This window comes from Canis lupus, chromosome 27 (assembly GCF_003254725.2).
Source record: "Canis lupus dingo isolate Sandy chromosome 27, ASM325472v2, whole genome shotgun sequence".
Taxonomy (NCBI): domain Eukaryota; kingdom Metazoa; phylum Chordata; class Mammalia; order Carnivora; family Canidae; genus Canis; species Canis lupus.
In genome coordinates, this window is record NC_064269.1 from 4,403,674 (window position 1) to 4,425,856 (window position 22,183).

Below are 22,183 nucleotides of genomic sequence, written 5' to 3' on the forward strand. Positions count from 1 at the left end.
TGCCACCCAATTACCCCATTCCCCCCATCCTCCCCTCTAGCAACCCTCAGTTTGTTCCCTATATTTAAGAATCTTTAATGGTTTGCCTCCCTCTTATTTTTCTTTCCCTTCCCCTATTTTCACCTGTTTTCTTAAATTCCACATATGAGTGAAATTATATGGTGTCTTCTCTGACTTATTTTGCTTAGCATAATACACTCTAGTTCCATCCACATTGTTGCAAATGGCAAGGTTTCATTCTTTTTGATGGCTGTGTAATATTCCACTATAGATATATATACCACATCTTCTTTATCCATTCATCAGTTGATGGACATTTGGACTCTGCATAATTTGCTGTTGTGGATAGTGCTGCTTAAACAATGGGGTGCATATGCCCCTTCGAATCACTACTTTTGTGTCCTTTGGATAAATACCTAGTAGTGCAACTGCTGGGTCATAGGGCAGCTCTATGTTTAAGTTTTTAAGGAACCTCCATAGTGTTTTCCAGAGTGGCTGCACCAGTTTGCATTCCCACCAACAGTATAAGAGGGTTCCCCTTTTTTCAGATCCTTGCCAACATCTATTGTTTCCCGAGTTGTTAATTCTAGCCATTCTGACAGGTGCGAGGTGGTTTTGATTCGTATTTCCCTGTTGATGAGTAATGTTGAGCATTTTTTCATATGTCTGTTAGCTGTTTGTATATCTTCTTTGGAGAAATATCTGTTCATGTCTTCTGCCCATTTCTTGACTGGATTTGTTGTTTGGGGGCGGGGTTAAAAAGAATTTTAGTAACTTCTTTATAGACTTTGGATACTAGCCCTTTATCTAATAAGACATTTGTAAATATCTTCTCCCAAAAGTTGCCTTTTACTTTTGTCTACTGTTACTGTTGCTGTGCAGAAGGTTTTTATCTTGATGAAGTTCCAATAGTTCATTTTTGCCTTTGTTTCCCTTGCCTCTGGAGATGTGTCTGGTAAAAGATGTTGCTGTGACCAAGGTCAGAGAGGTTGCTGCCTGTGTTCTCTAGGATTTTGATAGATTTCTGTTTCACATTTGTGTCTTTCATCCATTTTGAATTTATTTTTGTGTACGGTATAAGAAAGTGGTCCCATTTCATTCTTCTGCATGTGGCTGTCCAAATTTCCCAACATCATTTTTTGAAGACTTTCTTTTCCATTGGAAGATTGGTTGACCCTCTAGTTGAGGGTCCATTTCTGGCTTCTCTATTCTGTTCCATTAATCTATATAGCTGTTTTTGTGCTAGTACCATACTGCCTTGAGGATTACAGCTTGTAATAGACCTTGAAGTCCCAAATTGTGATGCCTCCAGCTTTGGTTCTCTTTTTCAATATTGGCTATTTGGGGTCTATCCTGGTTCTATACAAACTTGATAATTGGTTATTCCAGCTCTGTGAAAAAGGATGGTGTCGTTGATAGTGAGATTGCATTGAATGTGTAGATTGTTTTGGGTAGTAAACATTTTAAAAATATTTGTTCTTCCGATCCATGAGCATGGAACGTTTTTCCATTTCTTTGTGTCTTCCTCAACTTCTTTCATTAGTGTTCCATAGTTTTCAGAGTATAAATCTTTTACCAAGTCTTTGGTTAGGTTTATTCCTAGGAATCTTACAGTTTTTGGTATAATTGTAAATGGGATCAATTCCTTGATTTCTCTTTCTGCTAGTTCATTATTGGTGTATAGAAATGCAATAGACTTCTGTGCACTGATTTTATATTTTGCCAGTTTGCTGAATTCCTCTATCAGTTCAAGCAATTTTTTGGTAGAGATTTTTGGGTTTTCTACATAGAGTATCATGTCATCTGTGAAGAGTGAAAGTTTGACTTCTTCCTTGCCAATTTAGATGCCTTTTATTTCTTTTTGTTGTCTGATTGCTGAGGCTAGGACTTCTAGTACTATGTTGAATAAACACATAGACACAGGCAGTGGTGAGAGTGGACATACCTGTTATGTTCCTGACCTTAAGGAAAAGCTTTCAGTTTTTCCCCATTGAGGATGATGTAATCAGAATTTTTTAAATTTAATTTTATTTTTTTTGTAATCAGAACTTTTAATTTCAAAGTGTAAGTATCTGAGATTTGTTGAAAAATATTTTACTCTAGATCTGTCTTTGGCTTTCTCTTTCCAGACTGAATATTCCTAGAATTTTTTTTCTTTTTGCAAAATGAAAAATATTTAATACACCAAAAAGCACAACAGAATCAACAGGTATTAAAAGCATTACATAGTGCAAAACCCAAAAAGATACAGAGCTACTAACTTTCTGGTGCTTAAAATGACCAGGCAATGGTGGCACTTGGGTGGTTGTCAGTTAAGCATCCAACTCTTTTTTTTTTTTTTTTAAGATTTTATTTATCCATTCATAGAGATGCAGAGAGAGAGAGAGAGAGAGAGAGAGAGGCAGAGACACAGGCAGAGGGAGAAGCAGGCTCCATGCAGAGAGCCCGTCGTGGGACTCGATCCAGGGTCTCCAGATCACGCCCTGGGCTGCAGGTGGTGCTAAACTGCTGCACCACCGGGGCTGCCCCAACTCTTTTTTTTTTTTTTTTTAGTATTTTATTTATTTATCCATGACAGACACAGAGAGATGCAGAGAGAGGCAGAGACACAGGCAGAGGGAGAAGTAGGCTCCATGCAGGGAGCCCGGCGCGGAACCCGATCCGGGGTCTCCAGGATCAGGCCCCGGGCCCAAGGCGGCGCCAAATCGCTGAGCCACCTGGGCTGCCCAAGCATCCAACTCTTGATCTCAGCTCAGGTCTTGACCTTAGGGTTGTGAGTTCAAGGTCTGTGATGAGCTCCATGCTGGGTGTGGAGCCTACTTAGAAAAAAAGAAAAAGACTAGACAAGAACACATGAAAATATCTCCTTTCCAGGGAGATCACTGGGTGGCTCAGCGGTTCAGCACCCGCCTTTGGCTCCAGGAGTGATCCTGGAGTCCCGGGATGGAGTTTTGGTCGGGCTCCCGGCATGGAGCCTGCTTCTCCCTCTACCTGTGTCTCTGCCTCTCTATGTCTATCATGAATGAATAAATAAATAATCTTAAAAAAAAAAAAGAAAGAAAATATCTCCTTTCCTCACTTAATGATCTGGCTACTATTAGAAAAGTTATTTTAAATTGCTTTTTTGGTATATGAAAACACATTTGCTACCCCTGTTGATTATGCCTACCTGATCACATGTGTTATTTGGAAAACTGCATATAATGATAGTGCATTTTGTGCCTCCTCCTCAAGTGTATATAGAAAATTTTGGTATATGAAGACCATAGTGACTAGTAAATGTTTTGCTTCTTCCTTACCAATTTGAATTCCTTTTATTTCTTGCTGTCAACTAATTGCTGTGGCTAGGACTTTCCAGTACTATGTTGAGTAAAAATGGTGAGAGTAGATATCCTTGCCTTATTCTTGACCTTAGGGGAAAAGCTCTGTTTTTCATCATTGAGTATGACATTAGCTACAGGTTTTTCATATATGGCCTTTATTATCTTGAGGTATGTTCCCTTTAAACCTACTTTGTTGAGTGTTTTTATCATGAATGGATATTGTACTTTGTCAAATGCTTTTTCTCCATCTATTGAAATGATCATACAATTTTTATCCTTTCTCTTATTGATGTGATGTATCACATTGATTGATTTCTGAGTACTGAATCACTCTTGTATCCTGGAAATAAATTCCACTTGATTGTAGTGAATTTTTTAAAATGTATTCTTAGATTTGGTTTGCTAATACTTCATTGAGGATTTCTTTTTTTTTTTAAGATTTTTATTTATTTATTCATGAGAGACAGAGAGAGAGAGAGAGAGGCAGAGACACAGGCAGAGGGAGAAGCAGGCGCCATGCAGGGAGCCTGACGTGGGACTCGATTCCGGGTCTTTAGGAACAGGCCCTGGGCTGAAGGTGGCGTTAAACCGCTGAGCCACCCGGGCTGCCCTCATTGAGGATTTCTGCACCTATGTTCATCTATAGTTCATCTATACTATAGTGGCCTGTAGTTGTCTTTTCCATAGTGTCTTCAACTGGTTTTGGTATCAGGTCCTGCTGGCATCACAGAATGAATTTGGAAGCTTTTCTCCCTCTTCTCTTTTTTGGAATAGTTTGAGAAGAGTGGATATTAACTCTTCTTTAAATGTTTGGTAGAATTTGTCTGTGAAGCTTTCTGGTCCTAGACTTTTGTTGGGAATTTTGTGATTACTGATTCAATTTAATTGCTGGAAATTGGTCTGTTCAAATTTTCTATTTCTTCCTGCTTCAGTTTTGGGAGATTATATGTTTCCAGGAATTTATCCATTTCTTCTAGGTTGTCCAATTTGTTGGCATGTAATTTTTCATAATACCCTCATAATCCTTTGTATTTCTGTGTGTTTGGTTACTATTTCTCCTCTTTCATTTGTGATTTTGTTCATTTGAGTCCTCTTTTTTCTTTTGCAAATGAGTCTGGAAGGTTTGTCAATTTTGTTGATCTTTTCAAAGAACCAGCTCCTGGATTCACTGATCTGTTCTATTGTTTTTTTAGTTTCTCATTTATTTCTGCTCTAATCTTTATTGTTTCCTTCTTTTTACTGGTTCTGGGTTTTACTTGTTGTTCTTTTTCTAGCTCCTTTGGGTGTAAGGTTAGGTTGTTTGTGATTTTTCTTGCTTCTTGAGTTAGGCTTAATATTCCTAGACTTTTTTTTTTTTAATTTTTATTTATTTATGATAGTCACACAGAGAGAGAGAGAGGCAGAGACACAGGCAGAGGGAGAAGCAGGCTCCATACACCGGGAGCCCGATGTGGGATTCGATCCCGGGTCTCCAGGATCACGCCCTGGGCCAAAGGCAGGCGCCAAACTGCTGCGCCACCCAGGGATCCCTATTCCTAGACTTTTAAATCTGTTTTTACATGTAAACATTTTGAGCCACTTGAGGATTTTAAATAACATGTTTGTGGTCATTCTCCAACTCCCTATGTCTTTTTTCCTTTGTCATATTTAAAATAAAAAATAAGTACATTCATCTGGTAAAATATTTTAAAAATACACATGGTAGTGTGAGAAGTCTCCCTAATAGCTCTATTCCAGCACATTTAGACTCCTCCCCCAGGGCTACTAATGTATGTCCATCTAGAAATATTTTCTGTATATGTAGAAAAGCACATATGCTCTTTTATCCCCATTTTACATATTTTAAAGTTACGCCCTTTGATCTTTTCCTATAACTTAGAAATTAGGGATTAGATAACTTAGGTATCAATATATAAAGCTAGTCATTTTATAGCTTCATACTATTGCAAAGTCTGGGTTTATCAGAATTTATCTAACCTCTGATGGAATTTATGTTATCTGCAACATTTTGCATATAAAAATATACTTTAATTAAAAATCTTAGGGGCAGCCCGGTGGCTCAGCGGTTTAGTGCCGCCTTCAGCCCAGGGCCTGATCCTGGAGACCTGGGATCGAGTCCCACATCAGGCTCCCTGCATGGAGCCTGCTTCTCCCTCTGCCTGTGTCTCTGCCTCCTTCTCTCTCTCTCTCTCTCTGTGTCTCTCATGAATAAATAAATAAAATCTTTTAAAAAAATCTTATATATACACATGTATATATGTATATATATTCCTAAAGAATTTCTGGATCAAAGGGTAAATGTTTTGTAATTGCAATAGATTTCTGTCAAACTGTTCTTCAATGAGGTTGTGACAATTTACATATGGTCAGCATTATAAAGGACTATTTCCCCACATCAAGATCATTATTCAAATATCATTATTTTTGTTTCAAGTTTTCATTTAAATTCTAGTTAACATACAGTATAGTATTAGTTTCAGGAGTAAAATCTAATGATTTATCACTTAGAAAAACACCCAGTACTCATCACAAGTGCCCTCCTTAATACCCATAACCCATTTAGTGCATCCCCGCCCACCCACCTCTCCTCCAGCAACCCTATGTTTGTTCTCTGTAGTTAAGAGTCTGTTTCATGGTTTGCCTCTCTCTCTCTCTTTTTCCTCCTGTGTTCATCGGTTTTGTTTCTTAAATTCCGCATACAGGTAAAGTCATATGGTATTTGTCTTTCTCTGATTAACTTATTTTGCTTAGCATAATACACTCTAGCTCCTTCAGGTCATGGCAAATGGCAAGATTTCGTTCTTTTCAATGGCTGAGTAATATTCCATTGTGTGTGTGTATATGTATATATGTATATGCAAACACACACACACACACACACATATACCACATCTTCTTTATCCATTCATCAGTTGATGGACATTTGGGCTCTTTGCATAATTTGGCCATTGTTGATAATCCTACTATAAATATCAGAGTGCATGTATCCCTTTGAATTTGTATTTTTGTACATTTTGGGTAAATGCCTAGTAGTGCAATTCCTGGATTGTAGGGTAGTTCTATTTTTAACCTTTTGAGGAATCTTCATACTGTTTCCCAGAGAGGCTGCAGCAGTTTGCATTCCCACCAACAGTGCAAGAGGGTTCCCTTTTCTCTGCATTCTCACCAACATCTGTTGTTTCTTGAGTTGTTAATTCTAGCCATTCTGACAGGTGTGAGGTGGTCTCTCATTATAGTTTTGATTTGTATTTCCCTGATGATGAGTGACATTGGGCATCTTTTCATGTGTCTATTAGCTATTCGGATGATTTCTTTGGAAAAATGTCTATTTCTGTATTCTGCCCACTTTTTAATGAGATTATTTGTTTGGGGGGGTTTATATTTTTTTAACTGGGCTCCATGCCCAATGTGGGGCTTGAACTCACAATCCTGAGATTTAGAGTCACATGTTCTACTGATGAGCAAGGTAGGCACCCCAGGGTTAATATTTTTATTTTTTTAAAGATTTTATTTATTTATGAGAGAGAGAAAATGAGCACAAGTTGGGGGGTGGAGTGGGGGAGGGAAGGGCAGAAGGAGAGGAAGAAGCAGACTTTGTGCTGAGCAGGGAGCTGGATGCAGGGTTTGATTCCAGGACGCTGAGATCATGACCTGAGCCAAAGGTAGACGCTTAACTGACTAAGCCACCCCGGTGCCCCCAGGTTTGTTATTTTTAACAATATTTTGTACCTTATTTAGAGAGGCCTTCTCCACAGTAAGAAGTACAAAAAATTCTTTCTAGGTTTCTTTTGGTACTTTTATGGTTGGTTATTAATTTTTTTGTTTTACATTTAAGTCCTGATTCACAACTTTCTGTTGAGAGACTTTATCATGGCTACCCAGTTGCCTCATCACTACTTACAAAATAATCTAACTTTTCCCCTACAGATTCATAAATTCTTGTATCATTTAGGTCCATATATAGACTTTCCATTATTTTTTGTTGATTGCATATAGATGAGTCACTTCTATTCTGTATTATTCTTGTGGTTTTATTATGATGCTGCTGAATCTTTGTGATGTCATTAGTTCTGTTTGTCAGAACTTGTCAATGAAATGTAAACAGGATTGACATATGTAATTTCTGTGCTGAGCTTGTCATTGCTAGTTTGAGACCCTCTACAGTCCCCTTTTCCTCTGTCATCACCTACAGTGCTCAAGGTAATGGCTGTTCAGTTAGCCTGTGTCCTTGAAAGTATATAGTGAAGCTCACTCCCTGATGAACCATAATAGATTTGTAATATGAGCAACAAGTAAAGTTTTATTTTTAGCCACTGAGATTTGGGTGTTATTTGTTAAAAACAGCTAATCCTACCATATCTTCCCTAATACAGTCTCCCTATCCAAGAATAAAATATACCTTTCCTTTTGTTCGGGCTGTGGATGTGTGTGGTGCGGGGAGGAGAGTAAGGTGGCTGTTCTTCAGAAGCATTTTAAAGTTTTCATGAAACTCTTAAATATTCTTTCATAAGTGTGTATATCCTGGTAGTTTTTGTTTTGTTTTGTTGTTGTTACTATTGTAAGTGGACTCTCTTCTATGATATCTTCTAACTTGTTATTTGTATAAATGAAGGCTAGATTTCTCTATATCCATTTTGTTTTTTGTTTTTTGTTTTTTGTTTTTTTTTTTTTAAAGATTTTATTTATTTATTCATGAGAGACACACAGAGAGAGGCAGAGACACAGGCAGAGGGAGAAGCAGGCTCCATGCAGGGAGCCCGACGTGGGACTCGATCCCGGGTCTCCAGGATCATGCCCCGGGCCGAAGGCGGCGCTAAACCGCTGAGCCACCCGGGCTGCCCTCTATATCCATTTTGTATGCAGCCATCTTATTGTATTTGAGCATGTAAAAAAAATTTCAGTTAATATTCTTGAGTTTTCCAGGTATCTAACTTTATCACATCTAATTTCTGTCTCTTAACTACTTGAATTGGTTAGCAATTCCAGAATCATGTTTAAAAATAGTGATTTGGCTTCACTTGACTTGCTTTTGAATCACAGCTAAGAGTGCCTCTCCTTGGCCTCATGTTATTTTTTTTTTTTTTTTTTTTTTTTTTTTTTAAAGATTTTATTTATTTATTCATGATAGTCACACAGAGAGAGACAGAGGCAGAGACACAGGCAGAGGGAGAAGCAGGCTCCATGCAGGGAGCCCGACGTGGGATTTGATCCCAGGTCTCCAGGATCGCGCCCCGGGCCAAAGGCAGGCGCCAAACCGCTGCGCCACCCAGGGATCCCTCATGTTATTTTTTTCTAGGAAAAGTTCTTCAAGAGTGTTTAAAAGGATCACTTCTATTTACAGTTACCTTTCTGAGATAGTTGCAAAACATCCTTAACTTCAGTCAATTTCTTTTGTTATTATTTTCTCCATTCCTATGTAACTCAGGATTGCCAAAATGTAAGTTCTTTCATTGCTAATTATTAAAACACATATATAGGTTAAAAGTATAGTGGTGATAGTAGACATCTTTCTAGTATTTGTCATTAAGAAAAATGCTGATTTTGGGGTGAAATACTATTTTATTATATTAATGTGGTATCATCCATAATGTTCTGTTTCACTATTTTTTTTTAAATCAAGAATGGATGCCAAATTATGTTCAATTTGTTACATCATATTTTGTTAAAGTGTGATTTCAGGACTTTATTTTCATATGTATTAAAATAAATATGGGATCCCTGGGTGGCGCAGCGGTTTAGTGCCTGCCATTGGCCCAGGGCGCGATCCTGGAGACCCGGGATCGAATCCCACATCGGGCTCCTGGTGCATGGAGCCTGCTTCTCCCTCTGCCTGTGTCTCTGCCTCTCTCTCTCTCTCTCTCTGTGACTATCATAAATTAAAAAAAATAAAAATAAAAAAAAAACATTAAAAAAAAATAAAATAAATATGATTTTCTCTTTAGACCTATTAGTACAGTCAATCATATTAAACCATTATTGAACTCCTGGAATAAGTCTTATTTGTCCTTGGTGCATCCTTTGAATGTGTTATGAAATTTGTTTGTTAATATTTAGGATTTTTTTCTTTTGCATTGCTATTCATTAGTAAGTTTAGCTGGTGGTTTACTTCTCTTGGTGCTGTCACATTTTTTGTGTCATTTTCAGCTTATATCACTAAAAAATATGAAGCTTAACCTTTTTTTAGGCTCTGGAACACCTTAATAGTAAAATTAGCTGTTTTTTTAAGGTTTGGCAGATTTCACCTATGATATTATGTGGGCCTGGTGCATTCGACAAGGGGGGTGTTCACTGACAACTTTCTCAATTTTTATATGGCAATTGGTTTATTTAGATTCAGTGGATATTTGAAGACCTAAGTAACATAAACTGACCTGTTTCTATAAGTTCATTTAAAATTTGAAACATAAAAATCAATATTTTGAAACAATATTTAACTTACACAATTACAACTTTAATCCCATCAAGAATCAATTCATTTTTTGCAGAAAGTTCTTCTTTATGCTTAATGTTATAATAATCAAACCACCAACAGTGTGACAAGGAATGAAATATTGACAGATTAAAGATTCCATAACAAGGATGGCTGAATCAAGGAGACTCTAACATTACATGGGAGGGAAAACTAAAAATAAAAAATATAAGCTATTTTTGAATAAAAAAGTTTTGTAAAATCTCTGTAAGTGAAGATTCCATATTTAAATGCTAAAATATGGGCAGCCGGGGTGGCTTAGCAGTTTAGCGCCACCTTCAGCCCAGGGCCTGATCCTGGAGACCTGCTGCGCCACCCAGGGATCCCTAAGATTTTATATATTTATTCATGAGAGATATACACACACACAGAGAAGCGGAGACATAGGCAGAGGGAGAAGCAAGCTCCATGCAGGAAACCCGATGTGGGACTTGATCTCGGGTCTCCAGGATCACACCCCGGGCTGCAGGCGGCACTAAACCACTGCACCACCGTGGCTTCCCATCAATTTGAAATTTAAATAGAATTTCAATAAGAAAGAATTATGGAGAAAGTCTAAAAGACTATGTGAATAGACAGAAAAATAGTAGGAAAGATTTGATATGAAAACCAAGGCTTGTTGGAGATATAATGCACAGCATAGTGATTACAGTCAACAACATGGTATTATAAATTTCAAACGTGCTCAGAAATTAGATCTTAATTATTCTCATCACAGAAAAGAAATTATAATTATGTGACATGATAGACGTGTTACCTAAGGCTATGGAGGCAATCATATTGCAATATATAAATGTATCAAATCAACACACTGTATACCTTAAATTTATACAATGTTGTATCATTCTATCTCTTATATATATAACCATCAAGGGCACCTGGGTGGCTCAGCAGTTGAGCATCTGCCTTCAGTTCAGGTCGTGATCCTGGGGTCCTGGGATCGAGTCCCACATTGGGCTCCCTGCAGGGAGCCTGCTTCTCCCTCTGCCTATGTCTCTGCCTCTCTCTCTGTGCTGCTCATGAGTAAATAAATAAATAAATAAATAATATATATATATGTATATATATATATATAAAACTATCATATATACATGATTAAATGAATGTTATCTACTTGCTTCATTGAAAACAATGTTATTTGTGGGAATGGATGTGATAAACATGTAATTCATGCAGAGAAATGATCTAAAACACATGTAACAAAGATGGTTATAAGAGCAAAATAAATCACCTACAGGATGTGAAAAAAAACAAGGCTATTGGAAAATTAATTAAATTAACTCAGATTTAATACATTTAAGTATTAAATAATCCATATATATGGTAGGTTCTAAGTTACTAATTATACAAGAGACCTAAGAGCTATTCTATGTATTTATATGTGTGTGTACATAAAATACATATATTCAGAAAAATATCTGCAATGAATTACCATTGCCGACCCCCCTCCCCAAAATCCAAACTCCTTAATATGTTTTTTATGGTCTTTCAGAAGCCAGCCATTCCAATCTCATCCCTCACTATTTCCTTTCACATATCTATGGTCTAAAAGTCTCAGACTACTCACCTCCCAAAATATAACTTATTTTCCAGTTTATAGTATTCCCTCAACCGTGGAATTACTCTTCCTCTTTTCCCGAAGTTTAGTGACAGTAAGATTTACCTGAGTAAGTAGTTTGATAAGTATTTTGTTTAAAATACTTACCCTGCGATGCCTGGGTGGCTCAGTGGTTGGGTACCTGCCTTCAGCTCAGGTCATGATCCCAGGATCTGGGATCGAGTCCCACATCGGTCTCCCTACAAGGAGCCTATTTCTCTCTCTGCCTATGTCTCTGCCTCTCTCTCAGTCTGTGTCTCTCATGAATAAATAAATAAATCTTTTTAAATAAATACATACATACATACATACTTATCCTGAAGCCTATAAGATTTTGATTCAAAAGGTCTAGGAGGCTGTGGACTGTGGGCCGCCGGGGTTGGTGAAGGATCTCAAGATGGCTGGGCGAAAACTTGCTCTAAAAACCATTGACAGGGTAGCTTTTGGGGAGATCATACTCTGAAACCAGAAGGCCATTGCCAACTCCCTGAAATCCTGGAATGAGATGCTTACCTCTGGGTTGGCTACTCTTCCTGAGAAACCACCTGCTATCGATTGGGCTTACTACAGGGCCAATGTGGCAAAGGCTGGCTTGGTAGATGACTTTGAGAAGAAGTTTAATGCCCCGAAGTTTCCTGTGTCAGAGGATAAATACACTGTCCAGGTGGATGCTGAGGAAAAAGAAGATGTGAAAAGCTGTGCTGAGTTTTTGTTCCTCTCAAAGGCCAGGATTGAAGAATATGAAAAAGAGCTGGAGAAGATGAAGAACATAATTTCGTTTGATCAGATGACCATTGAGGACCTGAATGAAGTCTTCCCAGAAACCAAATTAGACAAGAAGTATCCCTATTGGCCTCACAAGCCAATAGAAAATTTATAAACTTGAGTTGAGGAGAAAGCCCTGGCCCTCATATTATAAACGTTGGACATTAAAAATAATGATACGGAAAAAAAAAAGGTCTAGGAAAATACCCTGGAATCTGCATTTTTAATAAGCACCACCATCACTCCGTCATCCCTCCCCAGATGATTCAATCCAGGTGATTAGGGTCCACATTTTGAGAAATATTGATATTATGGAGAGAGAGAAGATTTGGGTTTGCTTCCCAAATCTGATACTTATTAATTATGTAACTTCAGAAAATTACTTAACTTTGCTCAGATTCCCTTTTCTTTTCTGTAGAACAGAGATGGCAAAACACTATCTGTTCAGAAGGCTCAAACATAGTGATATCCGTTAGAGAAAGTATATTTTTATGACTGTTTCTCAAGATCCTATGCAACATCTTCCTATGAGGCTGTTTTATTCCTCTTGTTAGTATGAATTATGCTCTCCTTTTTGCTCCAACAGCATGTTTATATTTCTATTTAGCATTTATTTCATTCTCTTTGGCACAGGCAATTGATTAGTCTCCTATTCTGGCTTGTAAGTGCTTTGAAGGCAAGGACAATGTCTTTTTCACAATTGTATTAAGTATCTTTTATATGTCTTATACATAGTAATACTAAAATTTTAATATAGTAAAATAATGATATAACACTAAAAAACTCTAAAGTTAATGAAAACTTGATTGTCACAGATTTTTGAAAATTGTCACATAAGGAACCAAATTAAGGTCTCATCAAGCAAGCCTCCCACCCCTATCACATCCCTCTCTACTTACTAAGGATGAGAACTAAAAGTAACTAGGCCCAGGTTTGCTGAATTAGGGTCAGTTGTTATATTAACCTCATTCTTGTTTGTTTGTTTTTTTTTCAAGAAACAACATAATCAGACGATTACAAGCTGTCCAAAACACTGGGAAAGGTTATGAGACCCAGAACCTCTACATAATGCTGAGCAGAATTGATGACTACCAGAAAAAGGTGATGCAGGTCTGGACTGACAAGCAGAAATCTTTAGAGCAGAAACGGAATCAGTGCCTGAGGAACACGATGTCCTTATTTAGCCAGGTAAATTGTTTTCCCTCTGACCAGCGTATTGTGTGAAAAATGAAAGTGGTAAACTTGGAAAATAACATTTACCTAGAGATAATATGTATATTAGTCTCCTAGGGTTGCTGTAATAAATTACGACAAACCCGATGGCTTAAGACAACACAACTACATTCTCTTGCAGTTCTGGAAGCCAGTTAATGAAATTAAGGGATTGGCAGGGTTGGTTCCTTTTGGAATCTCTGAAGGAGAAATTTTTCTATGCCTCTCTCCTGGACTCTGGTAGCTGCTGACAGGCCTTGGCATTCCTTGGCTGATAGCTGCATAACTCTAATCTTTGCCTCTGTCCATCCCCTGGCCTTCTTCCCAGCATGTCTTAGGTCTTCTCTTCTGTCTCTTATAAAGCCATGTGTCATTCGATGTAAGATCCACCTGGCTAATCCAGGATGCTCTCATCTTGAGATCCTTTTTTAAAAAAACTTTTTAAAAAATATTTTATTTATGTATTCAAGAGAGACACACACAGCGAAAGAGGCAGAGACATAGGCAGAGGGAGAAGCAGGCTCCCTGCAAGGAACCCGATGAGGTACTCCATCCCAGATCCCGGAATCACGCCCTGAGCTGGAGGCAGATGCTCAATCACTGAGCCACTCAGGCGTCCTCATCTTGAGATCCTTAATTACACCTGTAAAGACCCTTTTTCCAAATAAGGTCACACTCTATCTTTTGAGGAGTCACCATCCAAGCCAGTACACCATGACCTCTGTGAAAACTCTTAAATTGACAACAGGGATCCTGGCTGGACTCTCTAGCTGGGAAAAGATTAGAAGAGAGAAGACTTCCAGAAATGCTCAACTCTTTCCTAGTCAACCCACATCTACCAGCCTCTAGACATGAAACCTCTTAAACCTCTTAAAGTCTTATTTATTTATTTATTTATTTATTTATTTATTTATTTATTTATTTATTCATTCATTCATTCATTCATTCATTCATTCATTCATTCATTCATGGTTATTTCTCTCCTCTAAACTATCAGAAAGTGGTGTGCCCAGGTGGCTCAGTCAGTGGAAGATACAACTCTTGATTTCGGGGTTATGGGTTTGAGTCCCACATTGGATGTCGAGATTACTAGAGATAAAATCTTTAAAAAAAAAACTATCTGAAAGCAAAATTTAATAGCATGAGTTTATAACAATAGAGATAAGAGTTTATTTAACTTGCTTACATAGCACCAGGCACAGAAGATCCTATTAAACTCTGACATCCACTCATTATGTCCTAGAGCTCATCTGAGATAACCATTTGTATGCTTTGGGGAGTGATAGTGACCTTCCAAAAAGTTGTAAACTGAGATTACAGTTCTTTGCTCTGAGATTATATCTTCCCATTACATGCTCCAGCATGGAGTTCTGGAACATTCTTGGCATGCTAGGAATATTTTATATTTTATATCTATATATCCTTTTCTTTCACTAAATTAATTTATAAAATTACTTGATGTTTTAGAAGATATAAAGAGATTTCTCATCATAGCCTGATCCAAATCAGACATATTCTGAATTTTCCAGAACAGTTATATTTTAAATATTAAAGCTCTTTAACAGAAAAAAACAAAAGAGGATATTTTTGAGGTTTTGGTTTGGAAAATATGGCCAATGTAGGTGGAATAAAATGAGCTGAGTTGGCAGTGTCATGAACTATCTAATAGGAATCACAATATTGAGGACATTTCAGAGGATGAATAAGGGTGTGGGGTCAGGGGATCCACAGTCTAGATGATGAAGTGGTTATCAAGGGAGAGAGGGAGAAGGGAGAGGAAAAAGCAAAAGGGAGAAGAGGGTAGAAATTAATAAATACCTTACATTGGTCAAGAGGTTGGTTCTCCTACCAGATTGTGTGGGTTCAAATCAGTTTCAACATATATTCCCTGAGACCTTGGGCAAGATCTAAATTTTCTGAGCTTCAGATGTCCATATGTAAGACAAGGATAACAACAGTACTCACCTTGTGAGATTGTTGTAAATGCCAAATGAATTAATACATAAAAAGCATGTTATATTAAGCATATATTCAGTAAATTTTACCTGTATCATTAGACTTGCATAGTGCTTCACAATTCATGAGGTACTTCCATACAATCTTATAAAGCACTCACAACCACCTTGTGTTATTATCCTTGTTTTAGAAATGAGGAGAAAAGGGCAGATAAAATTAGCAACTAACCCAAAGTCACACAGCTAGGAAATGAGAGGACTAGGACTACAGCTTATGTAAGATCAAGGAGTTTTTTTGTTTTTTGTATTTTTTAAGATTTATTTGGGAGAGACAGCAAATGAGCACGTGGGAGAAGGGCAGAGGGACAGGGAGTCTTAGACTCCATGCTGAGTGCAGGGCCCCAGGCAAGACTCAATCCCAGGGCCCTGAGATCATGACCTGAGCCAAAACCAAGAGTCAGATACTTAACCAACCGCGCCACCATGGCGCCCCGGGACCAAGATTTTTATATAACATAGCTGAAATGGTGTGTTGGAGGTGGAGGTGTGATTGGAGGAGAGGAGAACGAGGATGGAGGAAATGGATTTGCAAGTCCATAGGAAAGGAAAACTCAGTTAAGTTAGGGCTAACTCGGATCTTCCTAGAGACTCTGATCCTTTTATCCCCATGGTTTCCTTTTCTGATTACTTCTTTTTAGCTTCAAATGATGTATAAATTGAATCTTAGACAACCAATCCCTTTGATCATCGACAAAAAGCAGATACCTGCCTCTACCGAATTTGTTCAACAGCCATTCCTAGAGCTGCTAATAGAAGAAGACAGGAAGTCTGACACATTCAAGAAATTTCGGTATGTGCTAGAAAAAGACTGACATTGAACCTTCTTTGGATACTATGCGGGACCTAATGCTCTTTTTTTTTTTTAACCTGCCCAAGAGCTTCCCCTTCCCCACAATTATGATATGTTACAGTGGAGAGTCTAAGGCAGTATTAATTTTCTTAGCTATTTTAACAAGAGGCTTATTTACATATATTCTTACTTAAATACTTAACATCTAATTTTGAGTCCCTTTTAAAAAAAATGATGCTGGTCTGCTCCTTATCTGCTCTTTTCCAGGAATGATGTAAGTCCAGTTTTCCCTTTAGTGGCTCTCCTTTGTAACAATCCCAAGACAGGGGCTCTCTTGTTCCTACAGGTGACATGACAAGTATGGTCCTGGAGGGAGACAGGTTGATGATATCCCTTCTTTATTATGTGTCTTGGGTGCCTCATTTCACATGCATGGGCTTACTCCAAAGATTCAGCTAGGTGTTATTTTTTTCATGTCATTAATTATGAATGCTAAAGACTTTAAATAAATGGTTGAATGAGGCAAAACTTTTTGAATAAAGTATTAGAATTCTTTCCCCATACTTTCAAACTTATATCTAAGTGAATCATATCTAGTGTCAATAGTTTTTTCCAGATGAAAGATTAAGTTCATTAATCACATGAGGATTTATTTTATAGATTTGTGGAATAATTGTTAATATGTGATGTTCTATTTGAATTTGAATTGTTTTACTTTTGCTCACTTATTAGTTCAATTTAAAAAAAATAAATTAAAAACAAAGCTGGTCTTGTAAAAAAAAATTGAAGCTGATTTTTCCTTACTATGAAACAAATTATTTTGACAGAATTAAGGAGCTTAAAAACATTACTTTTTTCCTTTTCTTAAAAAAGAAGGTAGAAGCTTTGGGAAGGAAGGGGGAAAGAACATTGCTGGGAAAAAACCAGTCTGGATATGGTTTATATACTCCACAAAATTAAGGAGATAGTTTTAAAATAGATTACTAGGTAAAGTCATGGAAATGCAGTTTTCAGGGAAGAAAAAGCTATTTCAGCAAATTCTCTATTTTAATCCATCTCACAGTGAAAGTGGGCACAGCTAATGTTCTTCAGTGCCAGAGAGGGCATTATAGGACAAGATGGTGGTGAAGAGAAAAGGAGAAAATAAAAACCATACATTTTGATTGGATATGGAGTTCAGGAGAGTTTGGCAGTTTCAATTAGTGTCTCTGATTCTCTAGACAAGATCAAATGGGAGCTATCTGGAATACTGATCTGTCGACTTCAAGCTACCCAATAACAGAGAAGACATCAATACATTTGCTCTGGGCCCAGCTGGGTGGGTACCCAGATATTCCTATGCTACTCCAATTAGATGTTCAATCTACCTTCAGAAAATCTCTTGCATCCATTAAATCACGGTAAGTTAAGTAATGGGAGCACTTTGGAAATTGGGCCTTTGGTCATATACCTTCTGTTTCCCTAACTTGACCTCATCTTATAGCACTAGCGAGTTACCAAAAGCAGGTGCTTGGTGTGAGGTTAGACATTACCTTTACCAGAATGCCCTATAAATAGAAGTATACAGTATGTAACCTTTTGAATCTGGCTTTTTCACTTAGCAAAACTCCTATGAGATTCATCCATATATTATATTTATTTCTAATTCATTCCTTTTTGTTTACTGACTAGTATTATTCCATTGTATGGCTGTACCACAATTTTTTATCCATTCACCAGGTGATAGACATTTGAGTTATTTCCAGCTTTGGGCAATTACTGCATTGGGGCACCTGGGTGGCTCAGTGGTTGAGCGTCTGCCTTTAGCTCAGGCCGTGATCCTGAGGTCCTAGATCGAGTCCTGCATCAGGGTCCTCATGAGGAGCTTGCTTCTCTCTCTGCCTATGTCTCTGCCTCTCTCTCTGTGTCTCTCATGAATTAATAAATAAAACCTTAAAAAAAAAATAAAACTGCTATAAAAATTCACAAACAGGCTTTGGGGTGAATGTAAGTTTTCACTTTTCTTAGATAAACACCCAGGGGTGGAATTGATGGGTTAGGTGTTATGTTTAACTTTTATAAGAAATTGCCAAGCTATTTTCCAAAATGAAATTTCATCTTTACATTTATTCAGCAGGACTAGTTCTTGCCCTGCCTCTGGTAACTTCTCAGTAAGATGTTTATCTGGCTAGCAAAATGTCCAAAACCAGGTATAAGTATAACTTTGCTTTTGTTTTAAAGTTGAGGCTTCTCCTCTCTTCTAGCTAAGACTATTACAACTTACAGTCAGAGAAGGAGGATATGAACAGCTTTTTTTTGCCTGGCCTACTGTTTCTGTTCTTATTTTTCTAGCTTGCTAACTTTAGGGATTAGAGCTCCAGAGAAAAGAGAGGGGAAATGATAAGTTCTTATTGACTATTACTGTTGTGTTTTCTAACATCAGCACTTCTTGGACATGGCAGATTTCTAAAGCTGATTCTTTCATGAGGTACTTTCATCAGTTCCTTGGAGATCGCCATCACTGGAGATCTCTTATCTGCAGATCTCTTGATCTTGTCAAATATATTTCTGTTCTGGGGCTCCTGGGTGGCTCAGTCGGTTAACCATCCAATCCTTAATTTCAGTTCAGGTCATGATCTCAGAGTTGTGAGATTGAGCCCTGAGTTAGACTCTGTGCTAAGCAAAGCTGTGCTCTATCTCTGTCTCTCTAAAATAAAATAAAATAATAATAAAATAAATTAATTAATACACACACACACACACACACACACACATTTCATGATACCGCTGGTTGCTGACATTCGTGATACCTCTAGCTTCTCTCTGCTGAGATGTGTTTGCATATTTATGCAGTTCTCTTGGACAGAATCCAAGACAATCCTATGCCATTTTTCTCAAGTAGATGTGTCTATGTGGCTCATATCTAGTCTACAGGAAACAGTGGAACTTACTTTGTCCAGGTAAACTCTGAGGTCGAAGGCTTATCCCAATGCAGCAGCAGCCTCTTCTTTGCTTCTGCTATTTGTGCAGCTAGCCAATCAATCAATGCCTTAGCCTTTTTTCAAGGACTGAATCAGCCCCCATTCTATGGGCCTCCAAAGTACAGGGTAAGTTCTTGGAGTGGAGAAATGGTAGGAGTGCTCTCAAAGTCCTCTTCTCCCTGACCATTTCATACTCTGAGAGTGAGTTAAAAGATTAAGAGTCAATTACTTTGTAAATCCTAGTTTAGCACTCCTCTTTGAAATCTGGTATCTATTGTTAGTATTTCCAGATTTAGCAAATAAAAATATGTCACCCAGGTAAATCTGAATTACAGATACACAAAAATTATTTCGGGGCACCTAGGTGGCTCAGTTGGTTAAGTGTCTAACTTTAATTCAGGTCATGATCTCAGGGTCCTGGAATCAAGCCCTGCATCAGGGTCCCGACTGGGCAAGAAATCTGCTTGTCCCTCTGCCCTTCCCCCCACTCATGCATGCATGCACACACTTTCTCCCTCTCTCTCGCAAATAAATATATATATTTTAAAAACACAAATGATTTAGTATAAGTACGGTCCATGCAATTTTATATTTACATTTAAAAATTATTTGTTGTTTATCTAACATTCAAATTTAACCTGGCATCCTGTATTTAATCTGGCAATCTTTCCATTGTGCTTTGTCAAAATTTCTGTTTTGACATGCTACTACATATAAAATATGTATTAGAGGAGTTTCTATCTTGTATAGTTAGATGCCTGAAAACTTGCAGAGTAGGAGAGGGTGAAAACGGAAACAAATTAAGTTTTGATAGGGAATAGGAGAACTGAAGTCTTGGATTTTTGCTGTTTTTTCACTAAAAATAGAAACAGAAAATATACAGTTTTAAGACATTTTAAATTAGTAATAATGGACACTATATGATCAATTACTATTTGCCATCCACTTTTTTTTTTTTCCTCACTAGAATCTCTTCAAGGTCTTCCTCCCTCAAAAAGGAGAGATTTGTTTTTTGTATTTGTTTTATTCGGTGGAAATTAAAGTACAAACAAAGAAACTTTCCCTCTGGGTTTAGTTATTTCTACTATCCTTTAGATCTCAGTTTAAACAATTATTCTTTCTGAGCCATCTTCTCTAACTCTTCCCATGTGTTTCCATAGTATCTTGTAACTAACAGTATCCTAGCATTTACCATTCTATATTGTGATTTGCTTCATTACTTAACTCCCCTGATTTTAGACAACATGTTTTGGAGAGATTAGCTGCCTGTTGTGTAGCACTGCCTCTACTGCTCTGCCTGTTTTCCTTTCAAAAATATTTACTACTTACTATGTACCAGGTACTATAACTAGGCACAGAGATACAAGATGTAGGAAGTGTTCCAGAGATCACAGATGCCAGGCAGAAGGGAAAAAGTATGTGTAAAGATCTAGACCAATAGCATATTGTTTTGTTTGCTTTATCTCCTAAAACAAAAACAAAACTAAAATAAACAATACCTCCTCCTACTGCTCAATTCCTTTTCTTACTATTTCCAACAGAGGTGACTACAACTAAAATTTCTCTTCTTGCCTGGATGTGACGCTTGGAGCTACTGCAATCTTTGGCAATCTTGAGGTGATAACCACAGGATGATAAGACGATATACCAGGAATACAGAGAAGGAAAATAAATAAAACCCTGTCCTTGATGACATCTAGTTGCTAAAACAACCCTGAGTATACTTGCCTCTGGGCTTTTGTTAGGTGAGCAATAAATGGCCTTAGTTGCAGACTTTCTTAGTCAGGGATTCTGTCACTTGTAGTCATGTGAGCTTGAAAAGAATGTATAACCTGCTATTGTTAGATAAAGTAGTCTAGAGATGTCAATTATATTCAGTTGATTGATGGTGATGCTGAGTTCAACTACATCCTTAATAATTTTCTGCCTGTAGGGATCCCTGGGTGGTGCAGCGGTTTGGCGCCTGCCTTTGGCCCAGGGCGCGATCCTGGAGACCCGGGATCGAATCCCACGTCGGGCTCCCGGTGCATGGAGCCTGCTTCTCCCTCTGCCTGTGTCTCTGCCTCTCTCTCTCTCTCTCTATCATAGGTAAATAAAAATTAAAAAAAAAATTTCTGCCTGTTGTATCTGTCCACTTCTTTTTTTTTTTTTTTAAGATTTATTTATTTATTCATGAGAGACACACACAGAGAGAGAGGCAGAGACACAGGCAGAGGGAGTAGGCTCCATGTAGGGAGCCCGACGCAGGACTCAATCCGGGGTCCCCAGGATCACGCCCTGGGTCAAAGGCAGCACTAAACGGCTGAGCCACCTGGGCTGCCCCTGTGCATTTCTGATAGACTATTAAAGTCTCCAGCTACAACAGAGGATTCACCTGTTTCTCCATGCAGTTCTATCGGTTCTTGCATTCTTATAGTTCGATGCTCTGTTGTTAGACAAAACATTAAAGATTACTATGTCATCTTAGAGTATGATCCCTTTATCTTTATTAAATACCCCTCTTAAAATAAATAAATAAATAAATAAATAAATAAATAAATAAATAAATAAATAAATACCCCTCTTTACCCCTGATAACTTTGCCTGTTCTGGTCTACTCTGTCTGAAAGTAATATAATCACTCCTTTCTTTTGATTAGTGTTATCATGGTATTTTTTTCCTATCCATTTATTTGTGTCTTTATTTATTTTTAGGATTTTATTTATTTATTTGAGAGAACATACGAGTGGAGGGAGGGATAGAGAGAGAGAATCTTTAAGCGGACTCCCTGCTGAGGGTGGAGGCTGCTTTGGGGCTTGATCCCATAACCCATGAGACCATGGGTCAACCAACTGAGCCATCCAAGTGCCTTTCTTTATTTTAAAGTCAATTTCTTGTAGACAACATATATTTGGGTCCTGTTTTTGGATCCACTCTGATAAGCACCATCTTTTAATTGGTGTATTTAGATCATTAACATTTAAGGTGATTATTGATATATTTGGATTAATATCTACCATATTTGTTACTGTTTTCTATTTATCGCCCTTGTTCTTTTATCTTTCACACTTTT

General features: G+C 37.7%; 2 protein-coding genes and 1 pseudogene across 16 annotated transcripts in view; 2 read left to right on the forward strand and 1 right to left on the reverse strand.

Moving 5' to 3' along the window:
• The window catches only part of LARP4 (La ribonucleoprotein 4), a 220,491-nt gene that overhangs the window by 142,548 nt on the left and 55,760 nt on the right, over positions 1-22,183 (reverse strand). The window contains exon 1 of one of the 4 annotated variants that reach the window (XM_049102817.1): positions 11,903-12,041. The exons of the other annotated variants lie outside the window; for them this stretch is intronic. The gene's annotated coding sequence lies outside the window, so the exon portion shown is untranslated. Of the gene's footprint in view, positions 1-11,902; positions 12,042-22,183 lie in introns of those variants that run through there. 4 annotated transcript variants of the gene reach the window in all.
• FAM186A (family with sequence similarity 186 member A) overlaps positions 1-22,183 on the forward strand; it is a 93,795-nt gene that overhangs the window by 68,446 nt on the left and 3,166 nt on the right. For 6 of the 12 annotated variants that reach the window (XM_025477604.3, XM_049102813.1, XM_049102814.1 and 3 more), the window contains 3 exons: positions 13,150-13,342; positions 16,020-16,171; positions 17,392-17,571. In XM_025477604.3, the coding sequence (XP_025333389.3) occupies positions 13,150-13,342; positions 16,020-16,171; positions 17,392-17,571 (525 nt within the window). Of the gene's footprint in view, positions 1-13,149; positions 13,343-16,019; positions 16,172-17,391; positions 17,572-20,672; positions 21,195-22,183 lie in introns of those variants that run through there. The other 6 variants (XR_003147507.3, XM_025477606.3, XR_003147504.3 and 3 more) reach the window with 5 other exon arrangements.
• Positions 9,282-13,139, forward strand: LOC125753865 (ATP synthase subunit d, mitochondrial-like; annotated as a pseudogene).